At 47.6% G+C, this 23,165-nt stretch overlaps 1 protein-coding gene across 5 annotated transcripts in view; it reads left to right on the forward strand.

The window, feature by feature from the left end:
• Positions 1–23,165, forward strand: part of TMEM164 (transmembrane protein 164) — a 153,882-nt gene that overhangs the window by 103,780 nt on the left and 26,937 nt on the right. For all 5 annotated transcript variants that reach the window (XM_032329498.1, XM_032329500.1, XM_032329499.1 and 2 more), the window contains one exon: positions 17,914–17,992. In XM_032329498.1, the coding sequence (XP_032185389.1) occupies positions 17,914–17,992 (79 nt within the window). The remainder of the gene's footprint in view (positions 1–17,913; positions 17,993–23,165) is intronic.

The following is a 23,165-nucleotide window of genomic DNA, read 5'->3' on the forward strand; positions in this document are numbered from 1 at the left end:
GATACTAGACTCTTATCAGATATGCGATTTGAAACATTTTCTCCCATTCTGTGGGTTGTCTTTGCATTTTATTTATGGTATCCTTTGAAGCACAAAATCTTTAAGCTCTGATGAAGTCAAATCTCTAATTTTATTTTGGTTGCTTGCAATTTTGGTATCCTGTGTAAGAAACTGTTGCCTAAATCCACTGCCATGAAGTCTTATGACTGTTTTCTTATAAGAGTTTCATGGTGTTAGCTGTTACATTTAGGTCTATGATCCATTTCAAGTTAATTTTTATATGGTGTGAGGAAGGGGTCCAAATTCATTCTTTTGCATATGGATATCTAGTTGTCCTGCACCATTTGTTGAAAGACTCTTTCCTGTTGAAATGTCTTGGAACTCTTGTCAAAACTCATTCAAAAATAAAAGTAAGGGTTTATTTCTGGGCCATCAATTTTATCCCATTGACGTATATGTCTCTCCTTATGCCAGCACCTCACTGTCTTGATTATTGTAGCTTTGTAGAAAGCTTTGAAACTGGGAAGTGTGGGTACTCCAGAGTTGTTCGTCTTTTTCAAGGTTGTTTTGGCCATTCTGGTGCCCTGCATTTCCACATGAATTTCAGGATCATCTTGTCAATTTCTGCAAAGCAGTCATAGGGGTGGCATTAAACGTAGATCAGTTTGAAGAATATTGCTCTCTTAGCAATATTAAGCCCTCCAGTCTGTGAACACAGGATGTGTTCTATCTATGTATTTAGGTCTTTAATTTTTTCAATGATGTTTTGTAGTTTATAGAGTATAGGCTTTACCCTTCTTTTGTTGTATCTATTCTTATGTATTTTCCTCTTTTTTTAAAAAAAAGATTTTATGTATTTGAGAGAGAGAACAAGAGAAAACATGAGCAGAGCAGAGGAAGAGGGAGAGGCAGGCTCCCTGCTGAGCAGGGAACCTGACGTGGGACTCCATCCCAGGACCCTGGGATCAGGACCTGAGCTGAAGGCAGATGCTTAACCGCCTGAGCCATCCAGCCACCCCTGTATTTTATTCATTTTAATGGTATTGCAAATGGAATTGTTAATTTTGTTTTCAGATTGCTCTTTGCTACTCTAGAAATACAGTTCACTTTTTCTGAATTGATCTTGTATCCTGTAAACTTTCAGAACTCATTTATTACTGCTAATATTTTTGTGTATGTGTGTATTTTTCAATTTTTTTTAAATAGATAAGATCGTGTCATCTGCAAATAGAGGTAGTTTTACTTCTCCTTTCCCATATGGATGCCTTGTATTTGTTCTTTTTGCCCAGTTGCCCTGGCTGGAATCTTTAGTACAGTGTTGAATAGAAGTGGCAAGAGTGGACATCCGTGTCTTTCCTCATCTTAAGGGGAAAGCATCGCTCTTTCGTCATCAAGTATGATTTGAACTCTGGGTTTTTCACAGATGCCCTCATCAGGTTGGGGAAGTTTCTTCAGTGATCTTTAATAAATGTTCACTATTGGAGAACTGTGGATGGTAGGATATTGCTCGATGTGGAGTTACTTAGTCATTCAAAGTTTGGAATTGCTTTGGGTGAGAAAATGTCACTTTGTCCCAAGGGAGGCATTGCAATACTTCAGGGGCTTGGAGTCATGTACATTCAAATTAAAATATGGAAGCGTCAGCATATTTGAAAGAATAGATAAAGCTAATAGAGTTTCTCTTAAATTACAGTGCTATTGCATTGCCCTGAGAGAATTAAAGGCAGATAAAAAGGATCCTTCAGGGTGCCTGGGTGGCTCAGTGGGTTAAGCCTCTGCCTTCGGCTCAGGTCATGATCTCAGGGTCCTGGGATCAAGTCCTGAATCGGGCTGTCTGCTCAGCGGGGAGCCTGCTTCCCCCCCTCCCCGCCTGCTTTTCTGCCTACTTGTGATCTCTCTCTGTCAAATAAATAAATTCTTTAAAAAAAAAAAAGAAAGATCCTTCACTGCTGGCATATAGTGGCTTATGGTTACAGAATAGCCCCTATACTTAGGGTAGGTATATTAGTCAGTTCAGATCACCATAACGGATGTAAATGTCTCTTAAAATGGGTAATGAACTCCATTTTCAGAGTTGCTTTTGTGTCTTAGGTTTTTTCAAAAATTAACCAGCTTAGAATAACCAATTTGCCCAAGAGGCATATCTTGGGGTGGCAAAATCTGCCTGCCTACAGGAGCAGAGAGATTAAGCAAATCACCTAAAGGCACTGAGCTAGTGAGTGGCCAGCTTGCAAATTAGAACCCATGTTTCTGTTTCCAAAGCCCATTCTCTTTCCAGTACACCACGCCACCTTCCATCCTGTATCCTAGGTCCTTGACACTCAAAGTGTGGTCCACCAGCCAGCAGAATTGGCCTCCCCTGGGAACTTACTAGAAATGCAGTCTTGGGCCCCATCTAGACCTATAATCTGCATTTTAACAAGATCTCCTGGGGACTGGTGTGCAAGCGAAATTTTTAAAAGTCCTGGGAAGCAAGATGGAGAGGAAGCAAATGATTGACATAGTGTACAAAGGAGCAAAGGCAACTCCGTCCTACTCCGCTCTTGTTCTGCTACTGTTCTGTCCTTTAAGGAGCCCTATCTTCCAGCAGGTGTGGGCGGAGCATACATAGTAAAAATGGAGGTTTTGCTGATCAGGGACCCAGCTGTTGTAACTGAGGCCCAGACTATAGGGCTTGACAAAAATGGAGGTGTTTTGTACTTTACGGTATATAAGTTATACCTCAACAAAAAAGAAAGTAGACTATTAGGACCTGACATCCTAAAATCCACTGCAGGTGAATTTGACAATTCATAGAGCATAACTAGGTGAGGGGACCCAAGGCAAGGTTGAATAGCTCTTTTGATTTTTTAAAAGATCAATTAATTAATTAGTTAATTTGACAGAGAGGGAGATCAAAAGTAGGTGGAGAGGGGAGAGGCAGGTGGAGAGTGAGGGGGAAGCAGGCTTCCTGCTGAGCAGAGAGCCCATGTGGGGCTTGATCCCAGGACCCTGAGATCATGACCTGAGCCAAAGGCAGAGGCTTAATCCATTGAGCCACCCAGGCACCCTAGCTCTTTTGCTTTTTGAAAGGAGCAAAGGTTAAACACTGGGAGTTCTAGATCTAAGAGATACCCGTGCAGAACAGCCTCCAGCCAAACTGAGGAATGGTGTCTGAGGCAGTTGGTCTCCAGCAATGTGGAAACAGGACCAGGAGCCAGCGTAGGCTCCCCAAAATACATTATTGTGAAACTTACCATGTTTTGTTTTGATAGGATTACTCTGACGCTTATTAGGGGAAGCCAGAGTATAATCTGGATGTTGGTAAGTCATTTTCCCAAGAACCAAGCTAGACAATTAAGCTAGAGTATTAAGGTCTTAGGAACAGACAGTGCAGTTAGGTGGCTTCATGGTTTGTTAAACTAATTTAACGGGTTGATGGTGACTCAGATCAGGGCACAAAGGACTCCCCAAAGGGCCAGATTTGCTTGTGCCCCAAAGCTGGGAAGACAACTATGTCGGAGACAGTGCTGATATTCCAAAACATCCTAAAAGGTAGCACCTGAGGAACAGAAAGGAAATTTTATGGGAGTCCAGGTGGCTCCAGATTTTATGGGAGTCAAAAACTGGCTTCAGAAAATCAACTGGATCCTAGCACTTTTGAGCTTGGGAGGTCCTGAGAAATTCAGGTTATCTAACTACATTATACTGCACATGACAGAGCCCAGGAAAGGGAAATGTCTAGGTCGTATGGCCAGTGAACGACAGCTTTATGACCAGAACTCAGGTCTCCTGACTCCCAGACCAGTGCTCTTTCTGCCTTCCCTGTCGCATAAGTACTGAATGGAATGCTCTGTGTGTGTGTATGTATGTGTGTGTGTGTGTTGTGTGTCCCCACACCTGATAGTTGTGTGACACCAGGTGGGTATCCTACCATTTAACTCATTCTGACACTGCCTGGCGATAGCATCAGATCTCACAGGTTCAGGGCTCGTCCTATAAGACTGCCCCCATCTCCAGTGCCGGTCATAGGTCCAGCTTGTGACCTGTGCTTCTGACTGGCTGTAAATCGGAGTTCCCCTGACCCCCTCCTCAGGTTCGATGAACTTGCTAGAGCAGCTCACCGAAGTCAGAAGCATGGACTGATGTTTACCAGTTTATTGGAAAGGCTCTTTGGAGGGCAGCCAGATGAAGAGGTATATAGGGTAGAGTTCAGAAGGGTCCCAAGTGCGGGAGCCTCTGTCCACAACGGCAGGAGGGTGTGCCATTCACCTGACAGGCGGATGTTTTCACCAGCCGACAAGCTCATTAGCTCTTGTTGTTCAAGAGTTTTTCTTACAGAACCCAAACCATAGCCACCCTTTTGCAGAGGTCAGTGGGGCTGGCTCAGGATTCCCCACTCCCCTCTCATCACTTTCTGGTGACCGGGACCATCCTGAGGCCCTGGTTTCCTGGGCGGTTATGGGCTTAAAGCTCCACCTTGTGGCGACAGGCCAGCAACCCCGCGGCTGGGCAGCAGGCCTGGAGGCACAAGGTAGAGGTGTCCTGTGGTGGTGGTGTCCTTTGAATTGTACCCCCCCCCAAATCTTCTGAGGTGACAGTACTGGCCTGTTCCAGGCGTCAGCTGAAAGTGTTCTAATAAAAATGGCACCCAAAGGAGGAATGCTAAGGTATCTGATTTTAACCCGAAGTGAGAGAACACCAGATGTTTCATTCTGTCTGAAGGTTCGAGGGAGGAAAAGCAATTAGCAGCTGCTACTGATTTAGCAACAGACACCTGCTAAATGAAAATCTGTAAAACCGGCCAGGCTTTGGCACCAGAAGTGTGTACGCCACTTCTCAGACGTTTCTGGGAATTGTAAATTATGTTGGCCCAAAATAGGTTGTGGGTGGCAGGGGGGGAGTGGGCTCTAGAGAAGCGAAACATGTCTATATAGACCAGAATCATATTATTCTGAGATGACAGCAACTTAAAATGCCTCTTTGGTGGGGAAACAGAAAGGAAGAGAAGAGATGGAATTTTTCAGAAGCTCCCTGGTTCTTCCTGCTTCTCACCTGACTCGTGGGCTGCCCTCTGGGGTCTGTTCCATAGGGGAAGAGCGGGGGCTGACAGAAGGGTCAGGGGAGTCCTACTTCGCTTTCTCTTGCTGATCTGAAACATACCTCTCCCCTCTCCCAAGGACAGGGAGTCTCCAAGCATGAGGAACTCTCAGCTGTGGGCTCCCAGTAGCTCCTGCCCTGTGACGGTGACAGACTGTTGGCTCTGGGAGCCATCTGGACATCTTCTGCTGAGCTCGGGCTTTGCTTTGGCTCAGAAAGAGGCCTGTGTATGGCTTTCTGCTTTCCAGAATTCTCTTGCAAGTAGACATTAACTACTGTTCTCCCCCTCCATTTTCCCGAGGCCCACCCTGAGACACAAACAGTGCAAACAGGAATTCATGAAGAGGGCTTGGGGAAATCTGTGTATGTGTTGGAGAAGTGGGAGGACACGAGGTTCTGTATGGAGTGGGTGTTCATGATGTGACTGGTGATGAAGAGGCCAGTTTGTCATTGGTCTAGTTGGTGTCGAAAGAATCAGACCACTCCCATTTGGGCCTCGTGCCACATTCACTGCATGCAACTGGGGTTGCTCAGTTTCCAAGCTAGGCCAAAGGTCAGCTGCAACTTGGGCCAGAGAGGACAGGCCCTGTCTTGAGAGGAGGGATGGATGCTTTTCCCATGGAGCAAGGTCCAGGTGGCACTGGTAGCACATGTGTGGCCTGAGCTGAGCTGTCCCGAGAAAATAATCTCCTCAGACTTGGTCCTGGCAAGGTGTTTTGGTGTACCTCAAGACCCAACTCTAAGTAGCAAAGGTGGAGACCAAGAGAAAAATTCTTTTTCTTCTTGAACCGAATAGGCCGTTAGGCGAGAATTATCATTGCAGATACCTTTGAATTTCACTCCCTCTGTGCTGCATTGGCAGTGTGGAAAGGGAAAAGGAACTGGGAGAGATCTGAGATCTGAGATCCCCACTCTCCAGCCAGGATTGGTGGAGCTCCGCCTTCTCTCGTCTGTTCATCCCATAGAGCACGCTCCCGTCAATCAGTTGCAGTAGGTGGAACAACCACCGCACAACACTGTATCCTGTGACAGCAGCCTCTCCTAGAGAGAGAGCTCCAGGGACCCTGTCTATGATGGAGTGCCCAGGGGCCACTCGTGGCTATGTTCGGTCTTCCATTGAGTATTATCAGCAATGGAAGTCTGGATCTTGTATGGTCCACACAGTCCAGCCTTCTGCAGTGGTGTCCTTATTGTTGGGGGCAGTCAGGAGGGCATTCTGATTCTCTTCATGGGTCTGGCCATCTGTCTGTTCTCAGTACTCTCCTGCCATATCTCTAAATAAGTTGATAGATTCCCACTAATCTGTGTGTCTAGTATTGTGCCAAGTTCTAGGAGGTATCAGGAAGTCCATTTAATGAGACTTGAGATCTGGGGGAAGTTATTTGATTGAACCCCCACCCCCTTTTCTTTCTAAACCCACATGGGGTGCCCACAATTGTGGTAATCGTATTAATAATCCTTAACTCCTAGCGGACTCCACCAGTGGTCCGTGCATGGCCTGCTTTAATTTTCTTCATGGGTGTATTTATTTATTTATGCATAACGGAATAAGCCATTGCTATGTGCCCAACCCATGAACCAGCCCCATTGGTAATAGAGACGTTTGCTGTGTGTGCTTCCCCCGCCTGGTTCCCTTCCTCCTCCCCATCTTGACAGAACCACTAACCTGAATTTTGGTCATTATTGCTTTGCTGTTTTTGAAAAGTTTTATCTTTCTCTCTCATATGTACATATGAGTGAACATATACATACATATATATATATATATCTACATGAGATATTTAATTTCAGTTGTTCTTTACCCATATAAAAACGGTATTACGTTGTACATCTTAGTTTTTTTTTTTTTCTTTTTTGATCCTCATGAAAATGTTATTATATTATATATAGTCTTCTGGGATTTGCTTGTTTTCTTCAACATTATATGGCTAAGATTCATCCCTGTTACGGAGTATAACTTTAGTTACACTCATTCGGGCAAAGCATTCCGTTTTCATTCGGGCAAATCATTCTGTCCTATGAATAGACCCCAATGTCTTTCTCCATTCTCCTTTAGATGGGCATTTGGTCATTCCTAGTACCTTGCTATCGCAAGAAAACCTCTCTATGCCTCAATTTCTTCCTCTTAAAACTGGAGAATAGCAATGGGTGCTACGTCATAAGTGTGTTGGGAAGACGGAAGGAGTTTACAGGTGTGAAGTGCTTTAGTACAGGGCCTGGCTCAGTAGTATATGGTGGGTCAGTGTCTTCATTTGCTTTTGCTCGCATTGTCGTGATGGATACCATAGACTGGATGGCTTAAACAATAGAAACTTGTTTCCTCACAGTTCGGGGGGCTAAAAGTCTAAGATCAAGGTGTTGGTAGTGTTCGTTTCTTCTGAGGGCCTCTCTCTTTTGCTTGTAGATGGCAGTCTTCTTCGGCTGTCTTCCTGTGGTCTTTGCTCTGCGTCTCTGTGTCTCACTTTCCTCTTCCTGGGGGGACAGCAGGCATTAGGCTAGGCCTCACCCATCGGGCCTCATTTTATCTTTACTTCCTCTTGAAAGGCCCTGTCTCCAAAGCCAGTCACATTCTGAGGTACTGGGGGTTAGGAGTTTAACATGTGAGTTTAGCAGGGGTGGGGACACAACCCCATAAAAGTTAGTAAGCATACACCAATATGAGCACCATTATCTTTCCTTTTCCACCTTGTCCTCCCAATTCCTAAGCCCTAACTCCCCTCCTGACTAATTCCTGCGGCTGTTAGAGGTAGGAGAAGGAAGAAGAGCTAGGGGTTATCATTTTCATCTTACATAAAGGGAATAGTTGAGCGAGGTCTTGCAGCATGCACGATGGCTGACTGACCCCAGATTGCCACTTAGTCTCAGTCCTGTTAACAGGCACGCCAGGCTGAGGCAGGCCACTCTGAACTGCTGTATCTCATACCCCAAAAGGCGCTTTCGCAAGTAGTTGGGCCACCAGAGCAGACAGCATTTTCCACGGGTTGAAAATATTTTGTTCTGACATTAGGGAGCTGACCTGAGGCGGCTTCCTGACAACCACGACTCTGTTCTGCTCTTCTGTGGCCTCTGAGCGCCGAGGAGGAAGTCAGGAGCAGCCCTGATGGGATTTGGACTCGAAACCAAGGATCAGTCTCCCCCCCACCTGTCTCCCCTCTCACCAGTCCCTCTCTCCACATCAGACCGCGAGAATAGGATGGAATATCCTGGTTTTGGTCAGGCCGTGGGCAGCTGTCTTTACTGGGGCGGGAGGTGGGTCATAAGGGAAGATACTGGGAGAACAAAGGATTTTGGTTGGGGTGGGGGAGGGGGGTGTCTAAAAGAGACCCTCCCCCCGCTCTCGTTACATTACGTGTTCTTTTCTCTACGTGCTCAGATACTCTGAGAGGGGGCTTTGTAGAAGGTAGAAAAATTCACTGTAATCATCCCTAGTGGCTGCGCGCATCCTCCTAGCTAAGGATTCCTGCAGTGTAGAGATAAGGAGGCTGTATAACACGGAAGTTCTCCCCTCCCACTCCACAGAGTTCATTGCTGCTAACAGTTCACATTCCTCTTTTGACCTTGTCTTGGACTTTTAAAAACTTTTAGCTTCATGCTTAATAAAGGAATATATTCATTTGTCACGAAGCTCCAACCGTACAAGTCTCTCGGATTCAAAGCCAAGGCTTCCCCTATCCCAGTGTCTCCTCCCCAACCCTCTCCCTCTGCCCAGTCCTTTCACTGTGCATTTCACATACACCTAAAAGCACAAATACTCCTCAGTCCTTCTTCCTCTACAAAAAGGATCATTCTTTGTACAAGGTAGATTTGCTCAGGTTTTTTTTTTAAGACTTATTTATTGATTTGAGAGCGAGAGAGAGAACGAGTGAGAGCAGGGGCAGTGGAAAAGGGAGAGAGTCTTTCGCTGACTCTGCACTCAACATGGAGCCTGACATGGGGCTTGATCTCACAACCCTCAGATCATGACCTGAGCTGAAACCAAGAGTTGGGCGCTCAGTGATGGCACCACCCAGGCGCCCCCAGATTCGCTCAGTTTTACCGATAAATGCTTGTACCTCCGTTTTTTGTAAATGGTTGCATAGTTTGCCCTCCACGGTATTTTTTGATGACTTTCCCACTAATGGACAGTTTCCTTTTTTGTTGTTGTGTACTTTTTGTTATTACAAATGACTTTGCATTGAGCATCGTTACACATACGGTTCTGGGTGTGAATATAAGCATTGCTGTTAATACAAATTCGTAAAAGCGAGTCAGAGTGAATGGGTATTTAAAAATTTGGGTAAATATTGGCTGGTTATTCTCCAAAATGAATGCACCTTGTTTTCCCTTCCCATTCCTGTATCCTAGGGTTTCTACCATATTAGGTCATACAAATTTACCTCAATTAAATTTATTTAAATTTTTAAAATTTCCCAACTTCTTATTGTTGGAATTTTTGTAGCAGAGTTGAAATGATAGTTAGTATGGTGAACAATGACATGTGCCCTTCAGCTAGATGTAACAACTAAACATTTCTCCATATTCTGTTTCTATCACAACCTCTTCTTTTTCAAAACAGAGTCACAGACATCCTGACACTTCAGTTCTAAAGACTTTTGCCACAGCTCCCAAGAATAAAGATAAAGAAGGGCTCTTGTACAACCACAATACTGTGATTGCCCTCAAGGAAATTATCCACAATTCTATAATACTGTCTACTTCATCTGATAATCAGTTTATATTGAAATTTCTCCCAATTGGTCCAAGAATGGCTTTAATTTTTTTTTTTTTTTGTAATCAGGATTCAGTCAGGTTTCAAGATTGCTTTTGACTGTTCTATTTAGTGTTTGTTTGTTTATTTTTTTTTTAATCTACAAATGGTCCCCGCCTTCTTTTTGCATAGCACTGAAATCCTGATGAATCCGGGCCAGTCTTTTTACAGATCTTCCATGTTCTGGATTTGCCAGGCTGTCTGCTCATGGCACATTGTTGTTTTTAATGGCAGATTGCTATTCTGTTCCATGAGTATCTTGTGGTTTATTTTAGGTTGTGGGTATTCCTTTCGCAGCTCCTCTAACAAGTGGCATTTAGTGGCAAGGAGCTTGTGGCACCCATAGGCCATAGTGCAAGTCTGTGGTCAGTTAATGAAGACAAAGTGTTCCAAAGCCAGACTCAAGTGGCAGGAACATTACCCAAGGCCTCAGTTAAGAGTGGGTCACCTCCTTTCCCCTTCCCTTTCCCCTCTACAGGAGATAGATTCTTGTTTCGGTCCATTCAGCTGCCATAACAAAATACCACGAGCTGAGTAGCTTCTACAACGGAGAAGTATTTCTCATGGTTCTGGAGGCTGGAAGACTGAGTGGTTGGGTGAGGGCCCTCTTCTGGACTGCAGGCTTCTTGCTGGGTCCTCACGGGGTAAAAGGGGTGAGGGAGCTCTCTGGGGCCTCTTACAGGGGCCCTGATCCCATTCATAGGGCATCCCCCCTCATGACCTGATCACATCCTAAAGCCCCACCTCCTAAGACCATCACATGGGGGCATGAACTTGGGGAAGAGAGACAGCATTCAGACTGTCAGCAATGATCTTGTCTGATTCTCTGACTTCTCTTGGGATTCTGCAATGTGGGGCTGAGCTTAGACCAGGGTCTGCCCTCTGTAACCACCTCTTCCTAATTCTGTACCTTATCATCAACCGTGGATTCTTCTGGTAAGGCCAAATCTCTTGCTGTGTAGCATGGGCTCCGAGGTTGTGAGCTCCCTGGACTTCTTCCACGCCCCTCCCTCATACAGTTATGTTATTCTCACGTCTCGGCCTTCCCTCCTGGTCTCCTGGAGCCCAAGCTAATCCTCTCCCATGCCCCCAGTCCCAGCCCGTGCCTGCTGTAGGCCCTCTCACTGTCCAGTGCCTCCTGCTTGTCCTGCTTCTCCGGCTTCTCCCTCTCCACTGGCTCCTTCCCTTACACCAACAATATGTTCGAGTCTGTCCCATTCTTCACAGTTATTTCTCTGTGGTTACTAACCTGGGGTTATGATTTCCATCTCTCTCCACCCACACTCTCTTGTTGAAAGGACCATGGCCCAGGGTTCTGTGAAGTGGAGTGCATAGATGTTCTCGGGAGGCTTAAAGAAAATACTAGCACTTCTCTGCATCTCAGAGTATCATCTTCTTATTTTTCCATGCCAGTGTTTTATAATGTACATGTCTAGATCAAAACATACCGTTACACATGTATATCATTTGCCTTGCAACTTTCCGGCCTCCCTAAGATGTAGCCCCACATTCCCACTGAGGTGGGCGTTCCTCAGGCTAGCAGACTGGCCTCAAACTCAGCATGAGCCTAGCTGCTTTTCTTAGTCTCCTTCAATCTGCTTCCTTGACTGTAGGCCCCAACGTAAGGGGAAGCCCCAACATCTTGCTGACCATCTAGGCCCTTGGTCCCAGGGTCACCTTTGGCTTCTTTCTTCCTCCTGTCCAATCAGTCAAAGTCTTGGTGATTCAGCTCCCTTACCTTCTCTCACAGCTACCCACCCTCCCTTCTCTTGCTCCCTCCACCCTGAGTTTGATTTAGACCTTCCTGTTGCTGGGCCCCTGTGAGCTAGTGAGCATGACAGGGTGGGGGTGGGTGGGGAGGGGCAGAGGGAGAGAGAATCCCAAGCAGACTCCCTGCTGAGCATGAGCCTGATGCAGGGTTGGATCTCATGACCCTGAGATCATGACCTGAGCCAAAATAAAGAGTCAGATACACAACCAGCTGAGCCACCCAGGTGCCCCTCTCCGTCACTTGCAGAGAAAACTCAAACCAGATCCCATGCTTGATCTGTAGGTTTTTCCGTGATCATTTGCTGCACTGACCTCATCCCTTTATCCATTCGCCTCCTTGACTAGACCGCGCACTCTCATAGGGCGGGGACAGTGTGTTCATCATGGCTGTATAGCCAGAGCCAGGAGCATTCTCTGCCACCCAGTAGTATCTCAATAAATGTTTTTTTTTTTCTACTAACTGGATGATAGTAAGAATAGGACTGTCGTAGGTAAGAAGAGGAGAGTGGTATTGACATTCTTTTGAGAAATAAATAAGTCTCCAGGGAAAACTCACCTAGAGATGGGCCCAAAGAATGAATTACATTGGGAAGCTAAAATTTATCTTGGTCGTCATCTGACAAATACATCGATGTGTGATTTAGGGCTATGGAACAGGTCCAAACTCCACCATCTCTTGCTAGGGGCTCTTGCTAACGCAGGATGACGAGGTAAAAAGAGCTCCTGCTTTTGACCCAAAGAGGCCTGGCATTAAGTCTTACTGGCTGGAGGGACACCTGAGTGGCTCAGTAGGTTAAGCGTCTGCCTTAGGCTCAGGTCATGATCTCAGGGTCCTGGGATTGAGTCCTGAATCGGGCTCTCAGCTCAGCGGGGAGCCTGCTTCCCCCCTCTCTCTCTGCCTGCTTCTCTGCCTGCTTCTCTGCCTACTTGTGGAATTGAAATTTTGCCTTTCTTTACTGCTTACTGGCTGGATTAATGCTGAAGAGGAAGATGGGCCAGCCACTAATGTTGCATACATGCCGTGTGCCAGCGCTGGGCCAAGAACCCTACATGCCTTACCTCACCCAATTTCACCGCAACTTGATGCAATCGGCATCATTATTCCTGTTTTACAAATGAGCCAGGTGAAGCTCAGCAAGACTAAGGGATTGGCCCCAAAGTACAGTGCAACCAAATGATGGAGCTGTCGTTTCAGTCTTAGCAGCCTGACTCTAGACTGCACATACTCGTTTGGAAGCCATCAGTATCCACATGGCCTTTAGAGCCAGGACCTTGGGTAAGATGATCCAGTGAGTGAGAGTAGCTCTAAAAGAGAGCCAATGACTTGGTTCTGGGCCCCTCCAATATGAGGCACAGAAGGAAGATGTAGTAAAGGGGGTTGCAGAGGGGAGGCATCGAGGCAGGGGAAGAACAAAACACCACTCTCTGCTTAGTGCAGCAAGTATCTCAAGGACGAGAGAACGATCACCTGCAGGACCCGTATGTTGTTGACTGCACGAGGTGCCGAAGATCTTCCTGACACCCTGGCATGGGGGTGAAGAAGGGGCGGCTATTTAAAGTTTGTACAAAGAAGTCACCTGGGTGAGGGTGAAGTGGAGCCAAGAATTTTTCCTCTCTTCTGATGAGAAAAATTGTAATTTATTTGTTTTCTGATGGGAATGATCCAGTAGAAAAAAAAAGGGACGATTGCTGGCGCGATGTCCTTGTGTTGGCAAGAAAAGATTGGATCTAGCATACAAAGGAGGGGACTGGCCTTGGCCCTCAGTGTGGTGGTGGGGGTTTTCTGAAGAGCCATAGAAGAAAAGAAAGAGAAAAGAGAGAGCTGAGGATATGGCGAAGGGACTGATAAGCAAGCATGGAACTGAGGACTGATGGCCAGTCAGGGGTGGTAAAAAGGTGGTGGGATCAGTGGACCAGAGGTGCCAGTGAGGTTAGAAGGTGGATGGGAGGCGGGTGAGTTGGCTAGGTAGGAGGTGGCGGTTGAGAACACACGGGTTTTGACGTGGGAGTGTTGCATAGAAATGGCAAGGGAGGCAGGAGGCACTGTCTTCAAGGATGAAGGGGAATGCCTGGGGAGAGGTTCTGTAGGTGACTGCTGCGGGAAGAGTGGTGGGTGGCAGAGGCCAAGGGCAGGAGATTGAAATCAGGGGAGTGGTGAGGAAGGAAGCAGAGAGAATGGTCGGGAAAGCACCAGAAGGGAGCAGGCAGGACCCCACCTGGCCCCCAGGGCACAAGGCAACATGGCAGGCAAACCACCCAGCACTGGAGGGGGCTGTTGGGAGGGCAGCGTTCTCAGAGCTTGAGGGAACCGGGTTTTTGTTAAAGCGAGAAGGTGAAGGAACTGCTCGGAGGACAGTGAGGATACAGGGGATTTTGCTAATGAGGAAGAGTCTATAGGTTCCAGAGGGTAGGCTGCCGGAGTTTCTAGAATTGAGGGAAGGTGGCTGATGAGGTCAGATTGTGGTGGGGGGGGGGGGATTAGAATTCAGGTGTTACATGGTGACCTGGGAGTTTGGGGCTTTTTTTTCTTTTAAAGGTTTTATTGATTTGTTTAGAGCACAGCAAGTGCACACACGAGTGGCTGGGGAGGTGGGGGTTGCAGAGGAGGAGGAGAGGGAGACGATCCAAGCAGGCTCCATGCTGATCACGGAGTCCAACTCCGGGCCCAATCCAACAATCCCGAGATCACAACCTGAGCCAAAACCAGGAGTTGGGTGCTTAACCGACTGAGCCACCCAGGTGCCCCAGAGTTTGGGGCTTCTTACAGTGACTTAAGTGACCAGGGATGGAGGGCACGATGGGATTGCTTGTCTCCATGGCAGAGTGCAGTGGTGCGGCTGGCAGGGCTGCTCACTGGGAGAAAGGAGGTCATGCTCTGACCACGGACAGAGTCCATGCCCCTCGTGTTTTACGCCGTCTGAGCCCAGAGGCCTGCTGGGGTTTATCAGTCTTCTCTTTGGATTTAAAAAATGAAATAAAATAAAGATGTTGACTTGGGTGTGAGAAGGAAGCTAATGACCTGTGTGGTTTAAAACACTGTTAGTGGTTTTTGGCTTTCACTTGCGGGGATATAGGACTTTTGGTCTAAAGCCTCCAGAATCTTCCAGCTAAAAAGGCATCAGGATAGTTATGTTGGAGTAGCATTCCAGATGTGAGTTCTGTAGAGCAGAAATGAATCAGCAAAGTGGAACTTCTACGGAGGGAAGTATAGCACTTTCCAGATCATGTTTGTGAAATGAGGAAAAGATGGGGGAGGCTCTGTGAGAAAGTTGTGGGGAACTCAGGACAGATCCAGTGTTCAGTAAAGAAAGCTACCCATTTCCTTCAATGCCGAATGTCCTTTAATGCCATCCTTGCCCCGTCTCTTCCTTGTTTTGTTTTTTAAGTATTTTATTTATTTGAGAGACAGAGAGAGTGTGCTCGAGTTGGGAGAAGGGCAGAGGGAAAAAGAATTTGAAATAGACTCCGTGCTGAGCACAGAGCCTGCCATGGGGCTCGATCCCACCACCCTGAGATCATGACCTGAGCTGAAACCCATACTCGTACACTCTCCTGACTGAGCCACCCAGGCGCCCTGCCCGGTTTCTTCTTTGGATGTCATTTCACAGCATTGTGCCTCAGTTTCCTTATCTGTCAAATGGGAATGACCATTGTTCTTGCTACATAGAGACTTGTAATAGTTAAGTGAGACAGTGCATGTAAGATTGTGTAGCCCCACACATGGCACATAAGTATATAGTAAGTATTATGAAATGACGAGGGGTTATTTTCTTGTTCCCATTTCACTCCCTTCTTCCTGCCTCTTGGGTGTTTTCTTCTTATGCTGCCCCTTTCTCTTTCATCTCCTCCCTGCCTTCCACTCCCTGTTGCCCTCCCCTGCCACACACACATACCCTCCTTGGCCTCTATCCTCTTTCTCCTCTTTGGCCGGAGCTGTCGCCAGGGCCCACACCTCGTTTTATGCTCTCCGTGACCTCCTGAGGTGGGGAACTCTTGGAATAGGGGGTGAGGTGGCCCTCTGAGGAAGGAAAATGTTTTCTGGAGGCCACCGTAAGATTTGTCACCAGGCTGCCTACAGAGCCTCGGAGGGCTAGTGACAAGCGTCTCGGGAGCTGAGGGGCCTGTGTGGTCGGCCAGGCCAGGCCATGGCATGATGTGAGCTCACAGTGGGCTCACAGTGGGCCAGCGCAGGCCACGGAGGTGAGAAGCATGTGCACAGGGAGGGGCTGGGCCCAGTTCCCATGTGGAAGGTTACCACACCCCCACTGATCACAGCAGTGTCAGGCTTTTTGAGTAGAGGAGAGAGCGGGGCAGGGGTAGTGCAGGATGATCCTGTAAACTCGAGAGCCAGACTGCCTGGGGTAGGATCCTGGCTCTGTTACCACATGAGCTGGGTAGACTTGGTCAGCAAAACTTTCTGTGCCTCAGTTTCTCGTATCTGGAGATGACTAGAACAGCACAGTTGTTACAAGGACTGGGTGACTTGATAGTGAAGAAAGTGCTTACTTGTTCCAGACGCATGAGTATTGTATGCATGTTTGTTATATTAAAAATTAAAAATTGAGATACCTAGATGGCTCAGTCAGTTAAGAGTCTGCCTTCAGCGCAGGTCATGATCCCAGAGTCCTGGGATCAAGCCCCACATCAGGCTTCTTGCTCAGCGGGGAGCCTGCTTCTCCCTCTGCCTACCACCGCTCCCGCTGCTTCTGCTCTTTCTCTGACAAATGAATAAAATCTTAAAAAAAAAAAAAAAGGATCGACCTCTAAAAGTTAAAAAAAAAAATTACAATAATCTGAGAACACTGTAACCATTTTCATTTTACTGCTGCCAGAAGAGGCGGAGAGGTGACGTGGCTTGCCAGACTGAGTCCACCAGGCTATTAAGGGCATAGCGAAATCTAGTCCATTATCAGTCCTTTTCTAGTGATTCCAGCACAGTCCACAGCCCCGTAGAACCTCATCTCTTTTTTGGAGATTTCACATCCCTCTGTGAGCATAAAATAGTAGTTGGGCCTCGTCTGGATCCGCGGGAAATTCTCCTTCTGCGTGGGCTTTTATTTTCAAGGGCCAGAGCCAGTGTCTCTGTTCAGGGTCCACAGGCGTCCCAGCCCCCATTCTGGGCGCTCTGCCATCCTTGGGTTCCAGCCCTTGGCACAAGGCAGGCTTGGGCTGTCATTAGCACACAGTCTGGGTTCTGTGCTTGCCTTGTAGGGAACAGGGAGGCAGCTGACCCTTCCCCCGGGGTGTCCTTGTCTCTCTGGGCTTCCCTTTAGAGGCGCGCGTGCGTGTGTGCGTGCGTGTGTGTGTGTGTGTGTGTGTGTGCGTGCGTGTGTGTGTGTATTGTGGGCTGTGGAAGCCCCAGAGGCCAGGCCTTGTGCCAGCTGCTGAAGTTTTTTTTTTCCCCCTCCTCTAGAATTGAGTTAGCCATCCAGCTGTTTCCATTCCTTTGCCCTCTGCCAAACTCTGTAGCGCGGACCGTGTGCCAGGTGGAAACCGTGCTCTGCTTTGAGAACCTGGAGCTTCCATTTTGAGAGAGGTGGAAAGCAGCAGTGAGCGAGCCCGCCGGCCCCGGGGAGGGAGGGTGGGGATGCTCTCTCTGGCCAGCCATTGTCAGAATCGGCCCAGCTGCTTGGTCTTCACCCAAAAGGAGGGCTAACTCTGGACTGACCCCAGATATCCAGCAGGGAAGCTCTTTATGCTTGGATCTAGACCAGGCCAGACCTAGCAATTACTTTTTTTTTTTTTAAACCTGGAAAATGGGAGTAAGAAATCCTACTCCACGCATTCTTCCTATCAGCCAAGGAATAAGCTTTTAAACTGTTCGCTGCCTCCTCCCCAGGAGCAAGGAGGGACTTCAGGTTGTGTTTGTTCGAGTATATCCCACAGAGTACTGAGTGTTACGTGAACAAAAAGGCACAGGCTCACTAAGGTTGGGAAACACTAGGTAGACCATGGTAAGCTGGTTTTGTAGTTGCAGAGACCACCCAGATCCTCACTCTACCACGAGGATACATGGTGGCTCTCCGGGGTACCTGGTCTGTGTGACATTTCTTCCGTTGTAACCAGCTTTCTTTGTGGAACGTTCTTCAAGCACCATCTCTGCCAAATACGTTTTGGAAGATGCCAGCCTAGGTCCTAAGTGTCTGTCCCTTCCATTCTTTTTTTCCCTCATGGTAAAGGGAAGTGAGCCCCTGACTCACTGCGGGGTGGGGGGGGGTCATGATGCGGGTCCCAAAGAGCAAGCATGTTCAACTTGAGAAGCTATTGACGTGAGTACTTCCTGCTCTGAAACACCTCTCCTCCTCCTGTCCTTCTAGCTCCCCTTCGAATTGGAGATTTACTACATTCAGCATGTTATGCTCTACGTGGTGCCCATCTACCTGCTTTGGAAAGGAGGTAAGGCCAGCAAAGCACACCTTCGTGCCCGTCACACCTCGCCGCTCCCTTCTGTTTGGGGGAATCACAGGGTATTGGGTGCCTACCAGAATCTTGGGCTGCTGCCTGGCTGGGTGTCTGTAGGATGTCTTCTGCCACTCATCAGGGGGTAGGGAGATGGGCATGGATAAGGCCTGCAAAGAGTCCTGGGGGGATTTCCAGAACCATCCTTTGTGGGCGAGCACGGTGCCGCTGATTTTGTGTCCTAGGGTCTAGGCCTTGGGCTCGTTGTCTGTGGTGGCATTGGGCTTACATGGAGCCTCCCTATACCCACACACTTTGTTGCTCACTCACGCTGTGCCTTCCCCCTGCCTCACTGTGCAGCGTGGAGTCGGAGAGGCGGAAGCCCCCTGGCCCTCTCAAGAGAGGGACCGTATGCCCTTGCTCATTATATCCATCCTCTCAGAACCAAAGAAGATATTGAGAGTGGCAAGAAATTCAGGGACTGTGGGGTTATAGGATGGAGAGAAGCAGGTAAGAGAACAAGGATTACCTTGTAAAATAAACCATTGACCTTGATTGCCTCACAAGGGAGAGACGACCAACTTGGTTGAGACAGCCTAAGAAAGTTGACTGAACTCTTTGTGACCTCACAGTGACCCTTAAAGTATCCCTTCCTTCCTCTGTCATGTGGTAGGTGGAAGGGGAGTTCCCATCCCTTCTAGAAGAGTTGTGAGAGCCCTCCCTCTCGAGGCTCTAACCTTCCTCAAAGGCCTATACCTGGAAGGCATCCCCTTTTAGTCTCAGTACTAGCCTCTCTATGTTAGTTGCTGGGGCTTTTCCGGGAGACCAGACCCCCCCACCTCAATTCAAGCAGCAAGGGCTTCCTTTCTACACGTTAAAAATGATACGCAGCTACACGGGCCTTTGGGGCCACTGGAGGACAGTTTCGAAGTCGTGCTTCCTCTAACTCAGGAATCCTGGCAAATCTCGAGAACTTCTGGCCTAAGCTAGCCTCAAGGACCAGTCAGCCTCAAGACACACAGTGAAGAATGGGCACAGTTGCTCCCCTCGGAGTCTCGTGCTGGTGGAGAGGCTGGCCCCCTGTGCCCTGGTTTCTGTCAACGTCTTGGGATTTGTCTTCTTTGAGGCTGTTTTTATGCTGTGCAGCCACTTGGGGTCTCACCAAGTCAGCACTTCCTTTTAATTTGCTCTCAATGCACTATTCCCCCGTGTAAGCTCTAAGGAAAGTCTCAGTAGCCAGGAGCCCTGGGCCATTTTTCAGGTCTGTCCCCTGTGGTGCAGGAAACAGCTTCCTAATAATATTTCAGTCTGAGGGTTACACTCATTCTGACTAGAATCAGGCAGGCAGCTGTCTCAGAGCCCCAGAACCAACCCCCCTTTCTGGGGCCTGTGAGTCAAGTTCTGGCCAAAGGTGCTCTGAGGTGCCCACAACAAACTGTTAGGTAGCTGAGCTGACTATTCTGACCTGGCAGATACCAAGTAGGCATCCCCACTACCCCCCTCCACCCACCCCCCACCCCCCCCCCCCCCGCACAAAAAAACCGTACAGTCTGGGAAGCTGCAGCTTCTAGAAGTGATAGATGCCAATGCAGCCTTCTGTTGGATCTGTTGTTGCACCATTTGGGGGGAACCAAGCAGAGGAAGTAGGGATTCCAAGGCCTCATTCCAATTTATTTCTCACTAACTGTTAGTGATTCTTTCCTCTCTCCTCTGCTGCCTCTAAAAACTCTAACAGTAATTATAACCATGGTGAACACCAACTTTTTGAGTTTCCTGTGTGTGAGATGCTTTGCTAGACCTGTTTTGTGTGTTCTGTCATCACCAGCCCTGGTAGAAAATGCCCCTTCTACAGAGGAGAAAACTGGGGATCAGAAATGCTAGGTATCTTGCTCCCAGCCTTAAGTAACAGAGCCAGGATTCAAAACCTGGCCTAGATTTCCCTCTTAGATGAGCACTTTCCCCCCACACACCTTGTTGTCCTAAAAGGCAGGTGTCTGTCTCCTAACCACATCCAGTCAGGGGGTCTCCCCTCCAGCCAGCTGCCCCCACAGCATATTCATTGAACACCTACTGCATGCCCAGAATTTGCACTAGGGAATCAGAGATGCCCCAGTGCAGGGAGTTCCCGTCTAGGTGGGGAAGAGAGCATTGTATTTGTACTACGTTGGCGTTAAGTGCAACAGAGGGCACTGGGGGAACATAATCCGATTTATTCCTCACCATTTTTGGGCGCTGTGATGCCTCTGCTTCCTTTCTGGCTCTTTGCTGTCATCTGCTGTTCGCTTGGGGGAAATTATGCTCTTTTCACGAAAAGGCTAGGTTTCCTAAGGCTGATTTCACCTTTGCTCCTGAGCCTTGGACCTGGGCCTTGTAGAGGGCAAATCCATCTGGAGTGAGCAGGGGCAAGAAGATTCCCTATCAATCAAAACAGCTGAGGGGTTGGGGGATTCACTTTCCTAGAAGTTGTGTAATTTTCCAGAAATAACTGAGTTCCAAGTGTCTATCCAAGGCAAGACAGCTGTCCTGTAGATACCGCCCACGGCCAGGAGCCCTGTTTCCCTGAAACGCAAGGTCCCGCCGCTTTCTCTGGCTTCTGGGTAGCTGGCTGGTGCTCAGGACGGAGCCCGTCCCTCCTTTACTTCTGTGGTCCTTTGTTACTTCTGTGGTCCTTTGGCACCGCTGTAGGAAACAGGACATCCTTTCTCCCCCACTGTTCTATTCTTCCTCCAGCTTGCCTCTTGATTTCTATTTCCTTTTCTCCCAGCTCCTTACCTTTGGCTCTCTGGAGATACTGTTGATCAGGAACAATGTGCAGCTTAGGAATGGAGTCCCCTCCCCACGGCACAGCCCGAATACCCATGCACAACTTTTGAGTTCCCCCAGACTTAAATCCTTAATAGCCTCCAAGAAGCCTTGACCAAGAAGCCTTACCAGTAAGAAAAACTGTCTCTTAGCACCTAGTTTGTATGCCCCGTGTATTAGGTACTATATTCCTGCAACAAAATAAGCTGGAGAAAAGAAAACGTTCTGAAGAAAATCATAAGGAAGAGCAGACACATTTATGATACTTTTCTGCATCTGCCAGAAAAAAGTCCTCATCTCAGTGGACCTGCCAGGTTCAAACCCGTGGTGTTCAAGGGTCAACCATATGTATTCTATTTTATTTTATTTTTTAAATGCTTTCTTTTCAGCATAACAGTATTCATTGTTTTTGCACCACACCCAGTGCTCCATGTGTATTTTAGAACCCCATCCCTCCAAAGTAACCAGCTCTCTCCTTGGAACACCAAGTCCTCCTATCGCTTGCCTGAAGCGCCCCCTAATGGACGTCGCTCTCCCTGCTCAGCTCCATGGCCTGTTGGGGGGCCCCCCTGTCTCTTACAGACCAATATGCCATTTCTCCCTTCAGTGAAAATGCTTTCTCTTTTACCATTCTCTCCACCTTTTCTTTTCCTCACTATGACCACTCTTGGCCACTTCTCCCATATTCCTAGATGCCTTTGGATGCCTTTAGATGCCTTTAGATGCCTGGCACTCAAGCTTTTCTATTCCGACTCTGGCCAGCAACCATAGAGGTTTCCAGTGAAGACCACTCCAAACACTCCTGCTTCTCAGAGCTTGGACTTCTCCCCTGCGGTGACTTCTGTGTCCTCTTGTCTTCGCCAACTGGCCTTGCCCTCTCCCTATCCCTAAAACTCGTCTGTCTAAGATCCTTAGCCCCTATATCCCTTTCTGTGACCCGAATCTCTACTCCTTCCAGCCTCCTCATCCTCCCAATCAGCTCGTCCCACTATAACCAATTACTGGAAATTTCGTTTCACCAGCTCCTAAAAGTGCCTCAACCCCTCATTCCTCTAACAGGCACCATCGTCCAGTCCCAATGCCCAGTGTTGGCCTCCTGGGGGAAATCTCTCAAGTCATTCAGATTTGGGGCCCCTCCGATTTCATGGTCTATTATAACTGTGCTCTTAACACCATTGCTCTTGTGTTCCGTCTTTGGTCAGCTCTGCTACACATTGCCCTGAGAAGTCATGGGCTGAACCTTTACCGCCCTCCTCAAACTCCCCGTCCTCCCCACTGTCAAGCAAGGACTGAGAAGACAGTGACTTCCTGGCAGGGATTCCCTCTGTTACTTCCCTCTGCTGTGAAAGCTGCTTCACCCCACTCCCAGCCTTTGTCCCTGCACTCCAGCCCGCATCTCGGAGGAAGCCGTGTTGTCCTTATGTCACCTCCCTCCCCAACCCCTGGAACTTCTTGCCATCAAGTCTCCCTCCTTTACTTGGATTTTCTTCTCTTTTTGTCTTCTCTTGTTTTTGTTTACCTGCATTTTCAACTCTTTTTGTCACTCCTGGCTTTTCAGCCAAGAAGGATGCTGAAGTCTTCCCATTCTTAAAAAAAAAAAAAAAAAAAAAAAAAGGTTCTCTCAACCCTACACCGTCTCTTTTCATCTCCCCTCCACAACTAAGCATCTTCAAAGATTATTAGCCAAACAAGATTTCCTAAAACTCGGTTCTTTGGGTATGATAATTTGTGCCTTATCCACAGAGCCATCTGTATTATTATCTACGTATGTCTTTAAATCTACTGATTTTTCTTTGTCCTGAAATGTATTTGTTTGCGTGGCACCTGGGTGGCTCAGTCGCTTAAGTGTCTGCCTTTGGCTCAGGTCATGATCTCAGGATCCTGGGATTGATTTCCACACCAGGCTCCCTGCTCAGTGGGGATTCTACTCCCCCCGCCCCGACAACCCCCCTCCCCTGCTCTCTCTCAAATAAAAGTCTTAAAAAGTATATATATCATATATATATTTATAAATATATATATTTATATATACTTAAAACTATATATTTTATATATGAATTTATAAATATATTTTTTTTCTAAAATATGTTTGTACTCAATAAAATCCTAGATTCAGTACACTGGTGACATATTTTTAATATTTAATATTTTTAGTGCCTATTTAATGTTTTTAAATACATAGCTATTAAAAATGAAATGTTTCTCTGTTTATCACCTGAAATCACCCCAGGAAACAGAACATAACCATGGGTGGCACTTGCCTGCATTTCATGACCCCGTCTATTCAATCACCTCCCATCCGTTAGAACATTGCCATGGGGTATCTACCACCCCCCCCCCCCGGCCCCTGCGGCCCATCTGTTCACAG

This window comes from Mustela erminea, chromosome X, assembly GCF_009829155.1.
Source record: "Mustela erminea isolate mMusErm1 chromosome X, mMusErm1.Pri, whole genome shotgun sequence".
NCBI classification, from domain to species: Eukaryota; Metazoa; Chordata; class Mammalia; order Carnivora; family Mustelidae; genus Mustela; species Mustela erminea.